The sequence below is a fragment of the Alosa sapidissima genome, chromosome 1 (assembly GCF_018492685.1).
Source record: "Alosa sapidissima isolate fAloSap1 chromosome 1, fAloSap1.pri, whole genome shotgun sequence".
Lineage (NCBI taxonomy): Eukaryota > Metazoa > Chordata > Actinopteri > Clupeiformes > Clupeidae > Alosa > Alosa sapidissima.
Window position 1 is genome coordinate 41,010,135 of NC_055957.1, and position 25,547 is coordinate 41,035,681.

General features: G+C 44.2%; 1 protein-coding gene across 2 annotated transcripts in view; it reads right to left on the reverse strand.

Annotated features, from left to right (window-relative positions):
- ctnna2 (catenin (cadherin-associated protein), alpha 2) overlaps positions 1-25,547 on the reverse strand; it is a 406,672-nt gene that overhangs the window by 78,742 nt on the left and 302,383 nt on the right. For both annotated transcript variants that reach the window (XM_042088135.1, XM_042088145.1), the window contains exon 8: positions 3,560-3,640. In XM_042088135.1, the coding sequence (XP_041944069.1) occupies positions 3,560-3,640 (81 nt within the window). The remainder of the gene's footprint in view (positions 1-3,559; positions 3,641-25,547) is intronic.

Sequence of the window (25,547 nt, forward strand, 5' to 3'; positions counted from 1 at the left end):
TTCTTTCTTTCTTTCTTTCTTTCTTTCTTTCTTTCTTTCTTTCTTCGTCTGATACTTAGAACACAGCTGCCACAATATAATCCATTTTCACTGTCACATCTGAGTAGGAGGCATGGAATATGAATATATGTGTGGGTGTGTGGTTGTTGTTGTAAGAATGTGTGTGTGTGTGTGTGTGTGTGTGTGTGTGTGTGTGTGTGTGTGTGTGTGTGTGTGTGTAGGTGTGTGTGTGGGTGTATGCGCCATCAGAATCATGCTCAGAAATGGGAAGACCCATAAACCACATAAATCCATCCAATTGTTCGGATCAGTGGCGAGGCTCTGATACTTCCTATCAGTGAGATGTATGATGAGGTGGCCCAGCCTCCCTCTGTCTGACCGCAGGCTGTGGAGTTTCCCCCAGAGGGCCTGGGAGCGGGCAGGCAGGCGGGCGGCCGGGCAGGCCCTCAGAGCCCAGGCTCGAGCGTGGCAGATGGGATGGGGGTTGTTATTACCCAACGAATGCACACTAGCTCTCTCATACCTCCCTGCCTCAGCACAGTGCTCTCACTCTCTGTCTCCCACTACATGGTGTGGAGACGCATCGTCTTCCACAGACAGAAAACCTTCACAACACTTGAAAAAGATGTTTGGGGGGGGGGGGGGGGGGGGTTGGGGGGCTTTTTCTTTCAACTGCCAATGCTACATTTTTCAAAGAGAAAAATCAGTTGGATGAAAATGCAACTTTATTGGAATGTGAACACACCCATAAACACACTGATTTCTTTTCCCCCAAAAGAAGACTTTATAATTAGTGAAATGTCTTAGGCCTTACTTCCAGATGAATTGTCAAAGCATGGTGCTAAATTTTTTAAGATATTAGATTTCCTTTCCCCTGATAAAGTCTTTTGATTTATTTTCACATGCTGTTTCTTACTTTTAAGGCTTAAGTCTGCAAACATCATTTTTTTTGCATGACCATATGGACACCCACTAACAGACAGACTGGAGTAAATGAGAAGTGATGGTTAGAATTACCCGGGAAATGAAACTGAAGCAAGGACTCGCAAGAGTAAATCAGGACGATCAACCACATTTAATTTGCTTTAAAACCACTTTACTGTACTATAAAACCCAAGAAGCTGCACTATAAACATTTCGCCCAGTTTAATACTGCCATAGATAATGAAATAAATGTCTTGAGAGGATTAAAAATGCTTGGCCTGGCGAATCTGTAAACAGGATTTTTTTTTTAATACGTAATTATAATACACGTGTCAGGGAAGTTTACTGCTTTCCAAATACTGGTGTGGAATGAGGGCTAAGGCAGGAGAGGGGATGGGAGCAGATGAGGGGAGCGGAGGACAAGGAAAACAACAATCTCCGCACGGAGGGGACGGGGGACCCGTGACATGATGTACAACTGCTGAGCCCAAACATGTCACCCCGCAATTTACAGTCGCACCAAGAGTGCAAAGATTTTAAAAGATGTTTTCCAATTATGAGCACGCGGTCTTGGTTAGAGGTGCGTAAGTGCGCAAGTGCGTAAGTGTGTGTGTGCATGTGTGTGTGTGTGTGTGTGTGTGTGTGTGTGTGTGTGTGTGTGTGTGTGTGTGTGTGTGTTTGTGTTTACAACATTCTGCCACACCGGCTTGTTTACTCTGCCCACCATTCCAAGCTCAGTGGTGTTCCAGGGGCAGAAAGAGAGAGATAGAGAGAGAGAGAGAGAGAGAGAGAGAGAGAGAGAGAGAGATAGAGAGAGAGAGCATGAATGTGTGTTTGATTTATGCCTGCGATAAAGCAAAGGGTGTGTGATTAAGAGAGGATGCGGTCAAGAACAAACAGGCGTCCAGACTTTCATTTCCGCCCTGGCTCGGCATTTTACATCTGTTCGCTCACCTCTGTGATTTATTCGGCTCCAGCCTAGGTGGTAGTAGGCCCTGTCGCAGAAGGGCTACAGCGGAAATGGTGTGTGTGTGTGTGTTTCGAGGGGGGGTGGGTTATGCAGTTGAGGTTAATACATTTTGAGACGGCATGTGCATACACACACTCATCCATATGTCACAGTAGAGATGACAGAGTATTGTAATCATGCTGAGGGTGTGTGTGTGTGTGTGTGTGTGTGTGTGTGTGTGTGTGTGTGTGTTTGTGTGTGTGTGTTTGTGTATGCGTGTGTGTGTGTGTGTGTGTGTGTGTGTGTGTGTGTGTGTGTGTGTGTGTGGTGATGTTGAGGTAGAGAGAGGGAGGCGGTGCACACATCTGTTTAAAGGGACTGCGTCCAGGTGTGAGGCCCTCAGCATATTACAGACACTGTGTCAGGGACTATAAGGGTGGGAGTGGACTGTTGTGGGTCACGTTGGGTCAGAGAGATACTGTATATTAGCAGACGAGGGGAGCTGTTTATGAGAGCAAGGGAAAAACCCACGCTCAGAGACTCGTCTGCCTCTGCGACAGCTGTCATTATCCCACGAAGTCCGCTGAGCCAACACGCCTGCTGACATCACTGAGTGTGTTTAGGATGTGTGTGTCTCTGTGTGTGTGTGTGTGTCAGATTTATGGTGTTCACCCAGGGCCAACGAACACACAATTCCATCCGCATACCCCCTCTCCTCTGGATCTCCCCTGTGTTATCAGGGGTCGATATGCCTCCTGATTATGCAGCTGTATGGGAGAATATTAATTAATCATAAATCACTAGTGGTGGGTAGGGAGAATGCTTACGTATGAGAGGTACATGGAAAATCTATTGATTACACCAGATCTAAAGCAGAGAGAGAAAATGCTACACAATGCTATTGGGAAAACAAAAAAAAACATGAGCTGACCTTTAAAAGCAGACTTGTTTCTGTTTGTTTAAATAAATGTGTGTGGATTACCTTTATGTTGCTAGGACAGTCAGGAGCTAGCCTAAAATAGCCAACCAATTACATTTCTCTGACAATGTCCACAAATTTGAGTACTATTTGACTAAAATGTTTTGATGCAAATAATAATAATAATAATAATAATAATAATAATAATAATAATAATAATAATAATAATGAATAATGAATAATAATAATAATAATAATAATGATGATTTATAAACATAGTTTATAAAGCACTGTTCATTCTTAGTCAACAAAATGCCTACTGTGACAAGACCTAATTTTAGTTTTCAATACAAGTACAGAATGTATAGATAAGTGAACCCATATTGCAGATGGAATGAATTAAGAGGGTAAAATTAAAATAAGGAAAAAAATAAGTAAAAATGGAAAAGCAAGGAAAAGCAAAAGTCTAAGTGCTCTCTGAACACTTTATCTGCCATTATTGAGATTGGTAGGGGTCAATGGAACAGAGAATAGAACAGAGCTCACCGTGTTCCCTGGGAGACAAAAGGGGAGAACTTCTGCACATTAGCCTGTGCTAACGTATGAGGACTGTCTGTGTGTCTGCGTATGTTGGTTTATGTGTTTCTCTGTGTGTGTGTGTGTGTGTGTGTGTGTGTGTGTGTGTGTGTGTGTGTGTGTGTGTGTGTCTGTGCATGTGTGTGCATGTGTTCCTTGAGTGCATACACTACTTTGTGTGAGACGCTTACCTGTCGTCGCAGGTCTCTGGTCTTCTTGGTCATCTTGTCGATGGCGGAGTTGAGTGGGTCGCCCTTCTCTTTGCGGCCGGTCTGTGGAAAAGCAACAGGAAAGAATGCTGCTTTACCAGGTGTAGCATTACTATTTCATAGGCAAAAAGCTCTCGCACTTGGAGTAAACACACAGTCCAACAGAGCAGACAGGGCATGGTTAAAGTAGGAAGTGATGTTGCCTGCAGTGGGATGCTAAGGGACCGGGCCGCGGTGGACCTTTACATCCTTTTCGAGGAACATTTTTAGTGCTCCTTTAAGTGCCTTCAAACGTACATGTAAGAAGGGCAGGAGCTCCGAGGAGATGAGAGAAGAGGAGAGGAAAGGAGATGAGAAGAGATGAGAAAAGAGGAGAGGAGAGGAGGGAAAGAGAAGAGAGGAAAAGGGAAGAAAGGAGAGGAGAAGAGATGAGAAGAGATGAGAAGAGATGAGAGGAGGGAATAGATGAGAGAGGAAGAGAAGGGAGGAGAGAGGAAGAGAGGAGAGGAGATGAAAAGAGTGGGGAAGAGAGGAGAAGAGACAAGAGGGGGGCAGAGGAGAGGAGAGGAGAGGGGTTGTGGAGCAGATCAGAGATGGAGGGAACAAGTGAAGGAGGGGACACAATGACACATGAGTGAGTGAGTGAGTGTTCGCAGATGTATGGAATGGAACGTATAAGCGATTGAGTGAACATGGGAAAGAATCGATTATCTCAGAAGAAAGCGAAACGAATAACAACTTTTAGTCAGGGATTACTGTGTACATAGTAGACATGCCTGCAAACAACCACGCAAACACACACGCCAACAAACACCTTAACAGCTATGAAGACTGTGCTATTGGTAGTGTTGTAGATGCACTTATTACATCTACATGACAAATATGATAAATAGCAGAAAACAGAAAGCTGCATACAATATACACATACAGTATAAATACATGTTAACCTCTTATACACAAAAAAACAATCGTAGACAGACACAGTGCACAGGCTGATGAGAATCCTTTCAATCATACAGTATGTTGACTTTTGATCAGCTACTGGTGTAGTGTGGGCCTATTGTGGGCCTACTGCCACATGCTTGTCACATGTCCACAGGAGCAGTTAACTAGGAACAGGACATGTACCGATAATCAAATGCATTGTCATGTCTTGATTGATTCACTCTAATGGTCATACTACAACAATGGTCTCAGTTTCATCAACAACTCATGTGATCAGTGCAACCAATCACAAACTGGGTAGCCTATTTAAGGGAAGTTGACACAATATTCTAGGAGTTACAGTATTCTGTAGCCAGATCCTCCCGCACCACTTTGGTGTACTGTGTAGCCATCATCCTCTCGGCTGCATATGTTCATTGTCGGATTGTTTTGTATGATCTCTCAAAGTATTCTTTTAGCCTATTTGTAACTTCACGTTATTCATCTGGGAGTGGTAAGCTACAGTATAGACAAACTGACTACTGATAATAGTATTATGCAGCGGTGGGCAGTTTGCCAGTAATGGTCTAGATTGGTCGTGAAAACCTAGCACAGCCTGAACCCTCTGTAGCATAAGAATTTGCTTGACTGTCTAACACACTTGTGAATATCGCAGTCCGGGTCAGCATGTAGCTTCTGACCTTCTTTCAGACTAGTACATGTTATGTTGAGGAACCGCCCGAATAAACCGATGGAGGAGTCCTATAGCATTATTCCTAGATTAGAGCGAGTGTAATAAGAAAACGAGTCAGGCATTCATATCAGCAGTCTGTATTGTGGGTACATCAACCCACTATGGATAGCAATATTACATTGAAACGAAACTTTTCTGCAATTGAGTGGAGTCAGATTTATTAGGTTTAACGGGGTTAAATAATTATTGTTATATTTCCAACAGCGCACAGAAAGCTTCACGATTTCCTTCGACCACTTTCAGTTCCCTCATTGGTTCTGAAAAGTGACGTCATTACAAGGGTTTATCTGAATTACCACTTACATCCACTTATCCATTTTGAGAGGCACCTGTGCACACACACACACGCACACACGCGCACACACACACACACATGCACACACACACGCACACACACACACACACACACACAAATAACAACATCCCTTGTTAGAGCACAATTAAGAGCTAGTGAAGGACATGACTTCCTCCCCCAGGAGTGTGTGGCGAGCGTCAGAAGCACAACATCAACAGCACAGCCTCTTAGCTCTACTTACACACACATACTCTCTCTTTCTCTCTCTCAATTCATTTCAATTAAATTCAAAGTTGCTTTATTATAGAATGGCTGTAGGTACAGTGTTGCCAACACACAAGCAAAACAACATAACAGCTCTTTCTCTCTCTCTTTCTCTCTTTCTCTCTCTCCAAACGCATACAGTATATGCATATATACACACACAACACACACACATACAAACACAAAAAAACCCCACATAAATCACTCACACACACACACACACACACACACACACACACACACACACACACACACACACACACACACACACACACACACACACACACACAAATGCCCGCACAAACCCGCCATGCAAAAAGAGTACACACACACACACACACACACCCATGGTCCATGCACTCACACATGAACACGTCCTCCTGTGGGATGGCACGCTAGGCAAGCGGCCTAATTAAAACTGGACAGCCGGACTGGGAGCGACACAGATGCTCCATTTGGAGTGACAGAACACACATAAAGAGGCAGACACACACTCGCTCCCCCTTCAACGGTCAACAGAGCTGCCCGATGGTGAGCCAGATGTTTTGTTCTTTGCTCCTAAGTCCCACTGCTGCCTGTGATGGTGCTTGGCATTACTCTGCGACATCTACTGAAGACCTGGTGTTCTGAGTGCATCTTAACTACACCTCCAACATGATATCATTCACATACGTTAAGTGTACTGTACAGAATGGAACTGTGACTGACTGACTGACTGTATTTGCCAGTGATCAAAAGTAAAATATAACGCTAATGCCCTGTCTGTAGAATTCAGAAGTCAGAAAAGAACTCCTCACGTTTACTCCCTCGCTTACATAATGACCAGCACCACAACAACACAACAACAGGAGAGAGAGAGAGAGAGAGAGAGAGAGAGAGAGAGAGAGAGAGAGAGAGAGAGAGAGAATGAGACAATTTTTTTTGCATATGGACAAATGTGTGAATTACACACTACGCTATGCGAATACAGTGTATCATCATGCAACTATATTGTGAATATATGGCAAATTCTTATGATAGAAGAATTATCATGATATACAATATCCAGTATGATGTGGTACAGCCCTACTTAGGAAGATCAAAACAAATGGAAACTATGGAGAGCAAGTTAGAGATCAACCACAATACAAACACTAGACATGAAAAGATGATCTATCATGAATTAGCCTATAATAAAGCTTTTTATATGAAAAAGAGTGCCTTGGTTCAGACTTTTTACTTCACGTCAAGGATTTTTCACCAAGGAACACTTTCTGACTGCATTGTGAGTTTACCCGTTTGAACAACGCCAAGCCCTCCTGCTCAGCGTCTTAATGAAAAGAGGTTGGATACAGTGGTCTTTAGGCGACACTACATGATGACTACGGCTACACCATGGAGTCAAAAAGATTAAGATGATAGTTACACAGTCCTCAACGAGTGTTTGTTTATCTCTCTGACATAAGTCATAATTGTTATTGATGATTTCATTAATGGCAGCTGTGCAGTAGGACTGAGCAGGCTGACCACAGGCATAAATCAACAGATTCTGGAGGATGAGGAAATTCAGTCAAAGTAAAACTGGCTGGCATAATTAATTGCTTTGTTGCCAGGCAACCCTGTATCTCACACTGTCTCTCTTGCTTACTCTCATCAGCGCATGCAGGCGCACACACACAAATACACACACAGATGTAGGGAGAGAGAGGGAGGGAGAGAGAGGGAGAGAGAGGGAGGGAGAAAGAGAGAGAGAGAGAGAGAGAGAGAGAGAGAGAGAGAGAGAGAGAGAGAGAGAGAGAGAGAGAGAGAGAGACAGAGAAACTGTCAATAGTACACACACACACACACTCACTCACACCCTCTCAAGTGGTCTGTATTGACGTCATCAACAGCAGTAGCAGCAGGAGCAATCAGCATCATGCAGGCTGGCTACATGTGTGTGATGGGATAGAGGGGCTAGTGGACTAGGGCCATCTCCTATAGGACGACAACTTTACTATTGCACTCTGGCCTATGGAGTTCTCTCAGAGACTTTCTTATGGGTACTCAGCCACTTCTCCCAAACGATTTCATAAAAACAAAAACAAAAAATCCGATTGAAGAGTCCACATGCTGTTGTGCTTTTACACCCGGAGATTGGAATTTCCCTTTATAGATGACCTCTGGTAGCCTAGAAATCTAGACGCACCCTAGCAGCAGCAAATTATATTTGCTTCCAGGGCTAGTCTAGCAACTCTCCGTTGGCTTGTGAGCTCGAAAAATTCTAGTTCTATCAGGCCAATCGAATCATGTATAGAGTCGTTAGGCGGGCTTAACATAATGATTGATGGCAGAGTTGCAACGGTTTTGCTGCTACTTGAAAACAAAGAAGATGGATGTTGCTGTTGGCCAACAGTGTGACACGAGTTAAGCTTGTTTTAAATTGGCAAAAGTTTGAACTAGCCAACTAGCTCTGCTGGTGGGAAAACGCATGGGACTCAGCGCTGTCCTATTGCGTGCAGAGGGAATTTGAAAGACAACCGATTATCCCGCCCCTCGGACTGAGCACTGCGAACGGTGAGTGCCCAGACCCTACATTTTAATGTGGATCTGGCTCGTCAGGCTAGACTTCTGGTTCTCTGTTCCAGACAATACCAAAACACCTCATTCTTTAGAGCATCTGCAAAGCCTTGATAAATGGAGTTGGGCAGAGTCCTCAAATGTGCTTTGGTGCAGTACTGGGAATACGGTCAGACAATGCAAAGCAGACGGCAATCAAGTCACTACCCATGGGATGGATATCTTACACTTGAGTGAAATAGACACAGTTGCAAGGTTGCAACGAATTATTTTTTTTAGGATTTTAGTAGGTTCATTTTTTTATTCTGCAAAATTTGCCATAATTCTACAACGTTTTGATGATGAAAAACATTGATTGAGAAAGTAATGATGAATTTTGGAGGGAGTGGTAATTGATTGCATTTTGTATCAATGCAAAAGGACACATCACTGTAAAAAAGAAAAGGTTAGTTCAACTCAAATTGTCAAGGCCGATTGCACAGAACTTTTGAGTTGTAGGCATCAACTTATTTTTTTATGTTTTGAAGAACTGCAATTATTAGGTTCTGCCAACTCAAGCTTTTGGAGTGTTACATAGAAATGTCAAGTTCTACCAACTTAGGTTTTTGAGTTTTACACATACATTTCAAGTTCTAACACAGGTTTTCAGTTTCACCTTTAAGTTCTGAGTTCTACCAACTTAGTTGTATGAGTTTTATGAGTTTGGCATATATATTTTGTTCCCAGAATGCCACAGCCCCGGTCAACATCTTAAAGATATCACATTTATAGCCTAAGTGAAATGTAATCTTGAAATAAAATACAACTAAGTAACAGTGACACTAAAGGCTATACTGGTGTTGTCATGTTGTCATGTAATTGTTTATTGGTGCCACAACCCATCAAGCAGATGACCATCCACACCACCTCAATCCTGTGCATAGGGCCTACAGTATTGCTTGTGCTGGATGCAGGAAAAAATGTACACAAGCTTAGTTGGGCAGTGATGTTGTAAATATAAACTTCCTTTTTACTATTTAAGGTCCAAGAACCTTCACTTTATAAGGTGAAAATCAAATCCATCCCGCTGGGGGTTAGTACGATTCTAAGGGCCCAGCACTGAGAGGGGGCCCCAGGAGAGCCCCCTTCCCGATAATACTATATACTATTGGGGGGCGCACAATTACTGTCGGTCATAGGGCCGAAAGTTTCCAGCGGCGCCCCTGCATACACATACTGTAATGCAAGTAAGCATTGAGTGCCCAACTTTATGACACCCCCAAGAGGGTAGATCAATTCTCATTGAGAAAGTAGTCCATTTCACATTGCACCCAAGAAGAAGTATGTCTACTCTCTAAAATGTCCATATATTTTAAATATGGTCTTCAATTGTAATCCTGACAATACTCTGAAAATCCCTTACAGTAATTTTGCTTGTAATAAGTTGTAATCAGTAATCAGTTGTTCTATGTCATACACATCCAAAAAAGCCGCAATAAAGAGTAATGAGAAAAAAATACATTATTAACAAGACAGTAACATGTACCCATAATCGCAACCTGGTCTCATTAACTGCTGTTTAGGACCATAACTTACAATTGTTGGTAGAACTCAAAATTTCTATGTAACGCTCCCAAAAACTTGAGTTGACAGAACTCAAAAATCTTTGTAAAGTAAGGAAAACTAAAAAAAAAAACAAATACATCACATTGCCTAGAAAATCTGAGTTCTGTCAACCTCTATTTTCTTTACAGTGAAGGTGACATTACAAAATAAGTTGAGATAACAGTTTTTTTTTAGTTCACCATGTCTTTCTGATTATTTGAGTTATATTTACTTAAAAAACTTATTTGGTAAAACAAAAGGCAAGTTCTATAAGTTGACCTCACTCTGTGTGTCAACTACAGCTTCAAAATAAAATCAACTCAATTTATAAAATAAAATTAACTCTTTATCAGAAACTTCTGAAAGTGAGTTCAAGTGGCTCACAACAGACAGCTCCAACTAGCTCCAAGTTCCAACTAGCAATTTTATTGTCAGTGAATGCAAAAATCTTAGTAAGGTGAACAATTTTGAGTTGTCATTTTAACAGTGCAGATTGCCTACTGATATTATGGTGAATGTGTTAAGTGTTATGGACATGCAAATGTGGTATTGAGACAGTCCTGAAAAAAAAGAGAGATGCAGGTGGTGTGTTGTTATTGTGTTATGACAAAAAAATAAGGGTAAGAGAGAGAGAGAGAGAGAGTTGTCATTTCGTCAGTCTCCACTGTGCATTTATTCACTGCCGGTCTCTGAGGTTAATGCTTTCTGTCACTCTCAGTGTGTTTGTCACCATCAAGCTATAAACGTTATTGTTTCCTATTAGTCTGGAAATTGCCCACGATCAAAATGGAGAAAGCGAGGTTAAGGAGACAAAGGAGAGAGGAGGGGAGAGGAGAGGTTGAGAGGGACAGAGTCAGAAGGAAAGAGAGGGAGAAAAGTGCCCCGGCCACCAATATTTTACCCTGATCTCACTTTACAGCAATCAAAGGCAATTTGCATAGCATTAGACTGTGTGTGGCCCCAGCCCATGTGAGACATAGAGCATTATTCCAAACAGAAAACACTCACACAATCATTTCACTAGTGGTGTCACGCATACAAAGCCCCAATCTATTTTTGTCACTTTTACATGTAAGTTTTTTTTGTTGTTCTTTCGTTTTTTGTTTTTTTAAGTGCAGAAAATAATACAAATAAGTCAACACGCTCGTACATTTCTGGTATATTGTGTGTAAGCATTTGAAATAAGAGAAGAAAGAACCCTTTCAGTATTTCTATCAGGTGAAGTGAGTTATTCTTGTCCTCCTCTCATGTAACACACATGATATAACACACATCATAGATTGCAACTGCTGTGGTGGTTTTTAAAGACGTGTTCATATGATGTTTGCTATGTTTTACAAGACAATAAGCAGTCAATATCATGACCAAGGATTTCTGCTTTGGATTTATGGTTGACCAATATTGCTATTTATCTAAAACAGTAAGTGACAGAAATCCTGCAGTAAAATCTACAGTAATCTGCTGCCAGTGGTGAACACAATATGGGACATAAATGGCCTTTTGTTCCAAAAGTCTCAAATAAATTGCGCACATTCCTAAAAAGCTGCAATTATTGTTCTCCACATTGAACAACATCTATAAAAGTCCCTTTTTACAGTATTGTTGTTAATATCCAGGTAATTGCAGTGAAGCTTCTGGCTATGTCTCCAAAAAATCAACCTCAAATTTCTCAATTACACAATGATCTGTTTAATTAAAAATGCTTATGAAAAGTTTCAGTATACTTTTTGAACAGCTGTTATTGCAGCAACTTTATAATATATGTACATTTTTGAACATTAGGTTTTCTGGTATATTGTGGGTAAGCATTTGAAATAAAAGAAGAAAGAACCATAATTGTGAAGAATTTGTATAAATGGTATGGTCAACAACGGATGTTAATTGTGTTTACAGTTCTGAAAATGGGTGAATCCCATAAAAAGACTCTTTTCAGAGTAAAGCACTCTCTTCAGCATAGTGACTGAAATAGGAGTTCATTGTCTGTGCATAGGGTTGCAGAATAGTTGCTATAGAGACTACTGTTGCCAAGCGATTTGTCATCTTTTTTACTGTAAATCTTGATATAATGTGGACACGTACATCTCTATTGCAACGCTATGTCATAATTTTGACCTTAGGTAAGGGAATATGTCAAGTGAAGCACTGGCCTGAGGTCTAACTGTCCGGTCCCATTATTTGAATGGACATGCAACACCTTAACTACTGAACATAAGCACTACTCAATTATTAATTTAGAATTACTCTTCAAGTTCTGGTTGTCTAAAAACATACACCTGCATTTTCCCGACCATTTCTGTAAATATTAAGGTATCATGCAATCAGTTTCAGTTGAAGGACAACATGGACCACCACAATGGATATGGATAGGACTTTATAACATATATACATGGCTTGAGTATTTGTGTGTGTGCATGCATGTGCGTGTGTGTGTGTACTGTATGTGTGTGTGTGTGTGTGTGCATGGACTGTATGGTGTCGAATGGCCTGCATCAATCTGTGTTAGCTATGTGATTCATGCAATTACATGCAATCCATTACTCACTGCTCTGCCTGGAAATCCAAATGCTAACGTGCCATTCACACAGCTGGGATGGTCACCCGCCGTCACACGCTCGGCCCGCCAAAGACAAAGACAACGGGGTGAGGCCCGCCAGCCAGCCCGCCCGCAGATTCAGACGATGGGGAGACTCGATGGAAGCAAGGCTAAAGAGCACAGCCAACAGCCAGCCGCACCAAGCTCCACGGTGACACTCCGTCAGGCTCCGTGGCAGAGCCGATTGTTTTGTAATGTATGACGAGCAGGGTCGTCTGTGTCATCATCACCATTACCCACAGTTCCCCCCCCCCCACCCTCTCAGTGGCAGTGCCCCTGAGATTATTTCTCAACCAGGCTCTTCTAATAAAGGCTCCCATTAATAACCTCATGCATTATGGGGCCGTCACACTCTCCGGCGCAGAGGTGAGTTATGGGTACGTCGTCCTGAAGGGTGGCCCGATCTGCTCTGCCTTCAGAGGGGAAACCAACCTGAGACGCCTCTAAACCGCTAGTTTCACAGCCAAAAGCAAAGCACTTACACCCCAACCCCCTGACCCCTCCCAGATAGCCCATCAACACACGGCACACATGGAGAGGGATATGTGTGTGTGTGTGTGTGTGTGTGTGTGTGTGTGTGTGAGAGAGAGAGAGAGTGTGTGTGTGTGTGTGTGTGTGTGTGAGTGTACAGTATGTGTGTGTGTGTGTGTGTGTGTGTGTGTGTGTGTGTGTATGGTGTACTGTATGTGTGTGTGTGTGTGTGTGTGTGTGTGTGTGTGTGTGTGGGTGGGTGAGCTTTTACATTTTGATTGTGTGAGTGTGCAGTATGTGTGTGTGTCTGTGTGTATGTGTGGCATGTTTTTGTCAGGTGGTGATGGAGGCCCTAGAGCTGACTGCAGGGCTGGAGATGGACTGAGAGATGGAGATCGTAATGAGCGAGAGTGGCTCCCTCTCCCAGACGGCTAACGGATGGCTTATTAACAAGGAGGCAAGCAGACACACACACACACACACACGGCTCAGAGAACAGGAGCCCACCCTTCCGTTTTATTCCAATCGTCAATTAGTACAAACCTTCAGCCAGAGGGGGGCCAAGGCTAATTAGCAAGACCAGCCAGTCTACTGCATGGGCGAAACAAATGCATAGAAGACCCCTTGGCCTCCTGATACTAGAGCTGTCTACCACTTTAGCTGCAGCCGTTAGCTGCTCAAGAACAACCTGACATATCACCTCACTGAGGGAGACACACACACGCACGCACACACACACACACACACACACACACACACACACACACACACACACACACACACACACACACACACACACACACACACACACACACACACACACACTCTCTCTCTCTCTCAGCAAATTATACCATGGATGCTCTGAACTACAGGCCGAAGTTATGGTCTAGACTTTAAGCTGAAATAGTCTGGAACATCTGGTGTGATGGCAGTATGAAAGTGTGGGCAAGATGAGTGGAGAGATGAACAAATGGTGAGATACTGAGAAAGACAGAAGGAAGGAGAAAGAGAGATAACAATGCACTCGAAGAGAGCAAAAGAAAAAAGAAGAAAAAAAAAGATGGCATCAGCACACTATGTGGGACAAGAGCACTAGAGGCGGGTGGAGAAATAAATGGCTTGGGCAACAATAGGGGGAGTTTTTTTGTTCTCACAAAGCATCCATCTCCCTCTCAGATCAATGTGTTAAATGATATCAATTCCAGCGCCTTGTCAATTCAATTAAGAGAATGGGAGGCACAATTACTGACTCTGCCACCACATCCTCCAGAATGCACTATGTGTACCAGCAATGCCAGACAGAGAAAGAGAGGAAAAGAGACAAGGGGAAGGAGAAAGAGATCGAGAGAGGGAGGGAGGGAGGGAGGGAAGAAGAGCCAGAGACAGAGAGAGACAGAGAGAGAGAGAGAGAGAGAGAGAGAGAGAGAGAGAGAGAGAGAGAGAGATGTTACATTCTCACTCGATAATGAGAAGCCAGATCCTAATTAAGATAAGGCTGCCTATAGTGGTGAAATTTCTAGCAAAAGTCAATTTGATAGGTTCTTGTTAAGCACCGCATCCACAGATGCGGGTGAGCTTTTACATTTTGATTGCATGCTGTGAGAGCAGATTACTCTGTCTTATTGCTTATGGCCAGAGAAACTGCAATTATTCAAGAGACCAGATGAGGTGTTGTTCAATCAAAATGGACAAAGGAAGATCAGTCCATCGATGACAGAAAGTATCTGTTACGAGGCCAGACTTCCTTTATTACCAACAGTCATTCATCAACCAAAATGAGAAAATCTGGGATTTAGCACTCTTATTAAGACACAGGGACTGAAAAATGACAACAACTACAAACAATCAAACAAACATACACACAAAACACAGGCGGTTTGCTAAAAGCTACCTGACAGTCAGTGATCTGTGACAACAGATTTAGCTTTATTTAAGTCTATTACTACATCAGGGTTTCAATCCGCTACTGATCTAGAGCCAGTCAGGGAGCAGAATACAAAAGAGGCTGATATAACTCCCAGCAACGTGACAGACATCGTGACATGCTCGGTGCCCTCGCTGGAGGTCTGAGGCCCAGCAGCACAGAGGGGACAACAGAGGGGAGAGGGGAGCGTGGGCTCGGAACGGACCTCAGGGTGGGCCGCAGGGCCTGAGACACCTTGACATCCTGCGTCTAATGACTGTGGCCGTCACCCAAGCGTCCAGATGGACAATAAACCTATGCCGAGAGCCGCCAAGAAAGAGCTGACGCCACAGCTCGGAGCACGACAACACGCTCAAAAAATTTGCCCCGTCAACTCCCCGTCAGGGCCATCCGTCCGAGGGCAGGGAGGGATGGCGGTGGCACTCCTCAGTGTTTACGGCGCATCTTAAAGGAGGGGGATTACGAGCGATTGGGGACGGCCATCTGTTTTCCGTGGAGGGAGAGAGGGAGCTGGGGGAACAGAGACAGACTGTCAGGGGAGAGGGAGCGGCTACTCCCATTACACATCACTGTCCTTAACACCCTCCCCTGAGTCAGGCCGAAGGCCGTGTCTGCAGTGCCCTCTCCCTAATCAGGGCGCCAGCTACAATGGCCCCCACTAACAATAAAAAGCAATGGGCATCATGAGCTCAACGAGTCTAGAGAGATTGGTCATCTGGACTCACATATGGGAAGTAGCAAGCTATTTCACATTTGTGCTGTTGGATGGCTATGGTCTTATTGTTCTAATCATTGATGGAGTGAACTAAATCAAATCAGGTTTACAAGGTAGCAGATCCCAGGCACCTCTAATATGCCTTAGACTCCACACTAGAGGTCTGCACTCCCGCGGTAGACCCGCGGGTCCCGCAAAAGAGTGTGGCGTGGGACAACTTTTGAAAGCTCTTTGCGGGAGCGGGCGGGATGAGAGAGGTGCGTTCGTGGGTGCGGGACAAAATTGATGATTCACTGCACTCCCGCAAATTAAATATGTGCATAAAATTAAATATGGAAATGATTAAAGTAGTGTTCATAACTATAGTTCAGCTGGATGTTCTGTTAGGCAGCATTAAAAAACGGGGTTTAAGCATAACTGACGGATAGCAGGCCTATAGCCTATATTGTCGTTTACGTGGGTTCAATTTGTTCCTGCTGCTCATTGTCAAAACTCGAAATCGAAAGCATGACAGAGGAAGAGGGCACCAGACTGGGCCTACTTCAGTTCTTAGCCTGCATTCAGAACCAAGAAACTGACATCTGGAGTCTTTCTCAGGTGTGTGTGCTCCTTTCGTGAGACAGAAAGAAAAACTGAATAGGCTATCCCTCCTGCATGCGGGCTTTAGCGGGCGGGAGCAGGACATCATGTTACAGATGCGGGCGGGAGCGGGACTAAAAATGACACATTAATGCGGGAGCAGGCAGGAGCGGGACAGAATATTGCAGGAGCGGGCGGGCGCGGGACCGTATAGATCAGTCCCGCGCAGACCTCTACTCCACACTGCACTGACTATAAACATGGCGTCTCCTGTTTGGACGGACGGCTTTACATCTTCCTATTGTAAGGGCATGGCATCCTGCTAACCGACCAGGCTATTCACCATCATCAGTAGCACCAGCTGCACTCTCTGCCACTTGGTGGCACCCACAAGGTCTGCGGTGGAGAAGAGTGCCCTCCAAAAACAACAACTACAACAATAACAACAAACACCTGTAAACCCACCACAGTTTGTTTTTGTTTCAAGTTTTCATTTTAAGAGAGAAAGACAAACTCTGTCTCTGTCTGTCTCCGTGAGTGCCATGTCTGATAGCATTATCTCCATGACTGAGGTAGCCCAAGGAGCATGCATACTTCTCTCCGAGATGACTGACAGCCCGTTCATTAGCGACAGCGCTGGGATAATCCTATCCTGGCTGCTGTGCCGGAGCTGGATCCCTCACCTGCTCTAGACAGCGGATGCCAGGGAGAACGACGGAGGAAAAAAGGGGGATTAACAGTAACGACAACAAGGAAGAAAAAACTTTGATGAAGTTCCCAAAATGACAGCGGCGTATCGGCGACACACGCTGATCTGTATGCATAATGCATCCTAACATATTTACATTCTTACTTAAACACGCGTGTTCCATTATGCGTGCCGCAGCGCATCCAAATGTGGGCTCGGGGGGATTTGCCAGAAAAATTTATTTACCGACAGCAGTCTTTCCCTGTCCACTGTTATCACTCCAGCCCCACTTCAAACACATAAATAAAAAGTAAAGTTCCTTTGACTTTGTGATGGATGTATTCATATTTGATAGCTCTCTCTCTCTCTCTCTCTTTCTCCCTCTCTCTCTTGGAGTCTGCTATCTACCTGCTGATCAGACAGTGTTGTATAGTGCGGAGGTTTATAAATAGCCAGAGGAGGGGTGGATGGGGGGTGGATGGGGTAAAAAACAAAGGAAAGGATCTTAGAGGTGTGTGCAGGGGTGGTGGTGATGTACTGTAGGCATAAGGTCCAAGGCCAGAGATGAGCCAGGCAAAAAGGAGGAATAGTGAGGAGAGAGAGGGGGGGTGGATAGAGAGAGAGAGAGAGAGAAAGAGAGAGAGAGAGAGAGAGAGAGAGAGAGGGGGGGGTAGATAGATAGAGAGAGTGAGAGAGAGAGAGGGGGTAGATAGAAAGAGAGAGAGTAAGAGGGAGAGAGGGATAAGGAGAGTAGGGAGAGAGGGAGAGAGAAATTGAATTGGGTGGGGTGGGGTAAGGAGATTGTCAGACTACCGCAAAAAAAGCCTCCATTCCTGCAGAGGAGACGCAAGCACTGCTGCCTGAAGAACGCCTGCCCTGAATGGCAAGTGGCTGCCGAGGGAAGAGAGAAGGAGGGAATGAGAGAGCGAGAGAGAGAGGAAAGGAGGGAGGGAGGCAAACAAATGAAGGGAGAGCAGAGCAAAGGCAGAGAGATAAAGAAGGAGGAAGTAGAGACATGGAAAGGGTTGCTGCAGAAGGTAAACAGACAGAAGGAAGTGAGAAGGAGAAATGGTGAATGTAGTATTGGGAAAGTGAGACAGATACAGCACAGAGGGAAGATAACAGAGCTGAGGATGAGGAGAGAAAATACAGATCAATAAATATGAAGTGACAAAACAGCACTGAGAAAACAAAAGAATATTACTGTTTCTCTCTTTCTCTCTCTGAGTGTGTGTGTGTGTGTGTGTGTGTGTGTGTGTGTGTGTGTGTGTTTCAACATGTGTGCATTTGTTTATGTTAACAGAAGGGAAATTCGTGCCAGTCCTGGTACACTCTCAGTGGAGGACCCACCGATGCCTATTCATCAAACTGAAGCTGCAGCTATTTTCGGCAACAATCTGGGCTGGAATGCGTTGGGTTCAGTGGCACGGCAGCCACATGAGAAAAGGCACCGACACACACATACACACACACACACATAGAGAGAGAGAGAGACAGAGAGAGAGAGAGAGAGAGAGAGAGAGAGAGAGAGAGAGAGAGAGAGAGAGAGAAGAAAAAATCTGCCCCCGTCCCCATCTCAATGTTGAGACACAGCCTCTCACCTGTGCACTGTAGCCAGCAGAGATGCCCCACCGGCAGCACACAGTCTGAGACGCTGCACACAGGTGTATCAGAAGCCAAGCCATGCCAGTGACATGAGCCTGCATGAACTAAGCACGCCGTCTGTCTCCATCTCCGGCTCTGACTCCTGCTAGGCGCTCCGTGGGGAGGCTCACACAGAGAGAGGCCGGTCTGGTTCCCAGGCACATTGGTTTTCATCAGCGCATTCTTTTTCATTTGGCTTTCACTCTGCGCTTTCCTCCGGCTGACTTATACATCAGGGCGAGACATCTGCGGCGCAGTGCGCCGGCACCGAGGATGCCGCTGGAGGCTCATGGGAGATATCCACCGTCTCCCCCACGTTAGAGAAAGCAGCCCAGCTACTCCATTAGTCTGAGGCCAGTCCACGGCCCTGCCCTCTACTGGGATGACACATCAGACTAAAGGCACACTACACATTAGATGTATAGGCTATATCTGTCTAGAGTACAGACCACATACCAGTGCTCTTTGCCACAGTACTCATCAATCCATCCATCTCTCTATCTATCTGTCTCCTATGTATGCATGCATGTCTATGTACTGTATGTATGTATGTACAGTATGCATGTATGCATGTATTATGCATGTATGTATGTATGTATGTATGGATGGATGTATGTATGTATGTATGTATGTCTGTATGTACAGTATGTATGTTTGTATGTATGCACAGAACAGGCCAAACGTTTGGACACACCTTCTCATTTCAATGTGTTGTTTATTTTCATGACTATTTACATTGTAGAATAGATTCTCATGAAGGCATCAAAACTATGAATGAATGCAAAGTTATTTGGCCCACAGATGAATATTTGTCAAGTTATGGCTTGCTGAATATGGTATTAAATAAAACATAAAAATAGCAACTTTGAATAAACTAGAATATAAGACATATTTTCAGTTATTTCACACTTTTTTGTTAAGTATATAATTTCACATGTGTTCATTAATAGTTTTGATGAATCTACAATGTAAATAGTCATGAAAATAAAGGAAACGCATTGAATGAGAAGGTGTGTCCAAACTTTTGGCCTGTACTGTATGTATGTATGTATGTACTGTATGTACTGTATGTATGTATGTGTATGCATGCATGTATATATGTATGTATGTATGTATGCATGTATGTCTGTATGTATGTACAGTACAAATCTACCCATCCATCTCCCTCTGTGTGTCTGTACTGTATGTCATCTGTGTTTTCCAGTGGACTCGTACTTGCATTGTATGGCCACTGCTGGTGTTGTAACCTCTCTAGTCACAACACAGAGGTCGCGTATCTCACTGCTCAGCACCGCACTACACCTGTTCACCCTGGGGCCCATAGGGACTCTTCACTTAGCCAGCCAGCCACGTGGGGGCCAAACCAGGACGGTGACACTGGGTCCGCTGGCACAAAACGCCATGACACGCTCCGTTCGCAGCGTGAGGCCGGCCGTGACATCCTCACCTCTTGCACACCTTCTTCCTGCTCGCCAAAGGAAGCCTCCCACGGCTTCGTGTCGTCTTTATGTATCCATCCATGGGAGGTGTCGACACACCGCTCAGTCTCCCCACAAAAGCTCCGTGGGGCGTGGGGTTTGACTCACTCCGTCGTGACAAAGAGCCTCTGTTACGTAAAGCGGAGCCATAAAACTGCTACACAATAAGACTTCCGCTGAGCAGAGTCAGGTTGTTTTGCGCATGGCATGACACATGCTGCGCTGTTTTAAAAGATCCCATTTTGTGGGACATACGGGGAGAGAGAGAGAGAGAGAGAGAGAGAGAGAGAGAAAGAGAGAGAGAGAGATGAGGTGGGGGGATATTAGTTAAATGATGTGCCATGTTTTTGAAACCGGAGGGATGAATCAACCTGTCTTTTGGAGTGGGTTGCATTTCTGAGAATGTTTTGAAAATTGAGAGCGGTACGAGCATGCACAGGCGAAAGAGAGATACGAGAACAAAAAAGCGAAGAAAAGAGACCGCAAAAACAGGCCTTCCCTTCCCTCTGTCACTGTCAGCGGCTTGGGCAACGACTATTATTTACATATTCAGAAGGAAGAAAGACAGACAAAAGCTGACCCCATTAATCAACCTGATCCAGAGCTGGGGGCCTTCAAAGAATACAGTCTGGATGTGGCAGAGGCAGGGAGGGTTGTTCAAACCTCCTCAGACAGCTCTGTGATTTCCAAGAAACTTCTGTCAACAAGAGGCCTTTCACTTGATCAGAAAAAAGAACCAAGAAAGAGAGACCAACCCCCTTGAGAGACCAATTATCCACAATTGAGGCCTACATCTGACAAATTTGAGGTACTGTAGCTACTGCACCACTTAATGCTCCAGTATTGACTTTTCGATGATCGTACTGTGGTAAAAGAGTTAGCATGTTCAGTTTAACCACCACCGAGAGCAGGAAGATGGCTGACTGTGTTATGCCCCCCATTTACAACCTAACTTTAATATGATGACGATATAGCAGTAACAGGGAAGTGCAAGCCTATTTTAAATGTTGCTATCCACTAAGCTAAACACAAGCCTCTTGAATTAGGCAGAGATCCTTTTAAACCATAAAATATGTCACCCAAGCTCTCTGGCACACCAGACGCACCGCAAGAGAAAATAATTTTACAATCAATCCTGCGAAGAAAGAGAAAGCCTCAGATTCAGCACAACAGTATGAATACATTTCACTGTTTCACATTTTTCAACCCTGGTGCATTCGGGGACTTCGATTCTACAGATGATAGAAATCGTTAAAGAAATGAATACTTATGCCAAGTCATTTACACTTCTGAAACTTTTGGGAGATAAGGTAGTCAAAATATGTGCACCGTTCTTTTTAATAAGCAAGAAGCCCAGTTTTATCCCAAGCCAGGCAGATAAGTAGCTGTTAAAACATGGCTGTCCAATGCACTCAACTATACCCAATCTATAAACAAATCAACTACTTTTACTTACCATGTGTATACAGTGCATACGGAAAGCGCTTCACTTTTTCCACATTTTGTTATGTTTCAGACTATGTTTCAGACTTAAAATGGACAATCTATGGACTGATCAATCTACACACAATACTACAACACTCCACAAAAACATGAACAGGTGTTTGGAGTGTTTTGTAAATTTATAAAAAAATAAAATACTGAAAATTACATAAGTATTCAGACCTTTTGTTATGACTCTTGTACTGTGATTGAGCTCTGGTGCATCCTACTTCTATCAATGGTCCTTGAGATGCCTCTACAACTTGATAGGAGTCCTTCTGTGCAGATCTGGGGAATCCATCCATCATTCTCAAATGGAAAAGTTTGGAACGACCAACAGTTGGTTACCTGTCTGACCAATGCCCTTCGACCCGGATTACTCAGTTTGGCTGAGCGGCCATATCTAGGAAGACTGTTGGTTGTTCCAAACTTTTCTAATTGAAAAAAAAAAGAATCAAATCTATTTTAAGATGAGTCCAAAACATAACAAAATGTGTAAAAAGTGAAGCATTGTGAAAACTTTCCGTATGCACTGTTTTTTTAAATTTTTTAAAGAAAACCTTTTTGGTACGACGACAAAATGAGCCTTTACTTTAAAAGGGTCTTTATCTTTCCTCAGCAGGAGAGACAAAGTAAGTGGCACTTGCTCCTTTTCCTGTGCGTAGGAGGAGAGGGTTCTATGCTTGAGGACAGGACCCCAGTGCATGTGCTGAGCACAGAGACGTGTCTGAGCGTGCTCAGCCGTACCAGTAGGCAGCGTTAGCAGATTACAAGGGCAAAAGCTCTGACGAGGGGTTACTCACAGCTGATGACCAAGCACCTGGCCAGTGGGCATTGCATTGGCAGAGACGGCCTTTCCCCGTCTGGCAGAAATGCCCACCACTGTAAGACAGAGGCACTAATGCACTTTAGGCCAGTGAGCCAGATAGGGCAGCACTGACTAAGCACCAGAGGAGGTGCTGAAGGAATGCCCACGTGCTGGGCACACCCGCGCATGGTAACGCCATTGCTGTAAGATGCCACTGCAGCAGAGGTGGGTAGCCACGGCTTCAGAGAGTACAGTTCCTACCATGTATTGGCTCTAGATGTGAGTAAAAGTACAGATACCCTTTGCTAAATTTTACTCAAGTACAAGTAAAAGTACAAGTCAGATGTCTACTTAAGTAAAAGTACTGAAGTACTTGTTTTTAAAAGTACCTGAGTATCAAGAGTACAAGAGTAGCCTACATTTTAGTTAGATAGATAGATAGATAGATAGATAGATAGATAGATAGATACAGTAGATACTTTATTGATCCCCAAGGGGAAATTCAAGTTATGAAAAATGTTAATGTTAATACCTTTTTACCATGTTGCCAGGGATGGCCAGTTTTTCTAATACATGTATTTAAAATACATATTTCAAATACAAAATACTATTTTGTAATTGAAACACTTGAAGCGAAAAGTATCATTAACTTTTTAAAAATTGAAATAGTCTGGCGAGGTGGGGCCACGGGTTGGCACATTCCCAGGATGGACCTGCTGCGTCTTCATCCATTGTATCCTCCATGGTTTTGACCATGGATTTGACTTTGGCGGAAAGCTGAACGTGATTGCTGATAGGCTGTCCCAATCAGTGGGGCCTGCACAATCCAATCACGTTTGAGAGGGAAACAACAAATTGAGGCTTTCCGAGATTTTTCTTTTTCCTTTTTTTTTAGAAGAAGTAACGTGTACTCACGGTTATGGATAGAAATGTACTCAAGGAAAGTACTCAAGTAAATGTACTCCGTTACTGTCTGGCTCTGCTTGGCACGCATATCAGCACCATGTCTGTGCCTATGTGTGGAGTGATTCACCAGCCTTTGCACTGCGGACACTCAGCTCTGCCACTGCTGGGGGCCTGCTTTGGCGGTCGGTGGGGGCCCGCGTGACGTGCCCTGAGAGCAGACCACCTGGTGGCGAGGCCAGCAGCGGTGCCAAAGCGCCACGCATGCAGCCTGTGCCAGCCAGCTGAACTGCTCTCGTTTCTTCTATAGACATGCAACTACACACTGGAACAAATAGAGATATAGAGAGATTCCTAGTCAGCTGGAGGTAGTTATCTTGCAAACGTGAGTTGGCTGGTATACTTTTAAGATCTCTTGCAGCAAAGTTTTTTTTTTTTTCTACAATAATGGGATTTTTATAATGTACAGTGCCTATTTCTTGCTAGGTTTTACTAAATCTAATTGTGAAAAACATACACTGGTACTTAGCAACGCTAGTGAAATAAAGTAACGGAACCAACTGAATCCTCTGCAACTCATGACGTCATCCCTTTCAAAGTGAAGGAGAAGCGTTAACACCCATGTTCAGTGTGAGCGCAGTTAAGGATAACACAAAAACATGTTTCTACAGGGTCATTTATAGATTAATTACAGTGCTTAAATGAATTTTCATAACCCCCCTCAAAAGATATAACATAAAATAGGCCACCCTCATGTGCACGTATCATTAGGAGACTGACACTAATTAGTGATTTACTTTATGTACATGAACCAAGGAGGGCTGTTGCAACTGACATTGATTTTTCTCAGACAGCAGCCCTGCGATGTGCAATCATCAATTTTAAAGGAGGCATAGGGAGGTGGAGGAGAAGAAGAACATGTTATCATCTTTGGCATCACCAAGGGGGAAAGGCTTTCTCTGTTTCAGACAGTGTGCCTGCCGCTGAATTCTCCCATTGTCAGAGAAGTCAGCTTCTGTTGACAGGAGCAAAAACAAGACAGCCAGGGAAAAATCTGAAGAGATTTACACAAAACTTCAGTGCCTTGTGAGGAAGTGTTTCTCGTCTCTCTCTCTCTTACTCTCTATCTTTCCCCTCAGATTCAAAAATATTCACTGCCATTACTGCTCATGTGCAATGTTCCCAAACAATACTGAGAGGCATATACTGTATAAACTGGATATAGTACTAGATATACTCTACACACACACACATGCACACACACACACGCACGCACGCACGCACGTGTACACACACACACACAGGGGAGATTGAGTTTGTTGAAGATTAAGTTTCTACTAGTGAGATACATATCCAAAAAGGTCAAATGATACTGATATAACTAATACATAATGGCACTTCTTTGGTGAATATCCTTAATGCTCCCGCCTGCCTGTCTCTAAAGGTGGACATTGCTGTTTGATGGTGATGAGCTGCTGTGTTTCTTGGGGTGCTGTTGCTTTTTAGCTGGGATCAATCGGACGATCACAGCCACTTTGATGAATCTGATTAACTTCTAATTAAGGCCTTGGAAATGCGGTACAGGTTGCTGATAATGAAATGCCCAGCCAAGTCAAAGCAGGGCTCTCATCTCTCTCTCTTTGCCCAAAATAAGGCCTTCATCCTCCCAGGTGGCTCCCATACTCCCCCAACCCCCGCACAGCCCTCCCCACCCCCAAACATCGCTCTTCTCACGGCCAAGAGGAGAAGCTCCACGGCAACAGGGCTGACATACCCTTGAGATTGCACGCTCGTATTTACCGAGCTTCGTGTGTCATTATTCGCCGTAAAAAGACAGCGTTGTGCGACAAGTTTCGGAAGCATGTGGCGTGAGCCGCCTTTAATACTTCCAGTTGTATCCCACCAAGCTGAACAGCTGCCACTGAAAGGGAAGCCTCATCCGCGCGGCTCAGGCTAAATGTGTTTGTTCATGTTCCCCCGAATCACCGTTGATAAACTGAGCACGAGTAATTAAAACATGCACAGATGGGATTCGTCCAAAGAAGAAGACAGAAAAGAAAAAGAGAAAAAAAAAATGAAAACAAAAAAACAAAATAAAAAAAGTGAACGGCTTAACGGCTGACATCCCCCGGTGGAGCAGCATCACACACCTGAGGCTCCAGGGCGGTGCGGTGTGGTGGTGTGGCGGTGTGGCGGTGTGGCGACGGTGTGGCTGTGCATCGGACGTGATGTGAATGCAGATGGGGACCCCTGGGGGAGCCGGCGGATCTGCAGAGGCCTAGCCAACGCGCCGGTCTCGCCGCTGCCCGTCAAATCCCCCGCTGTT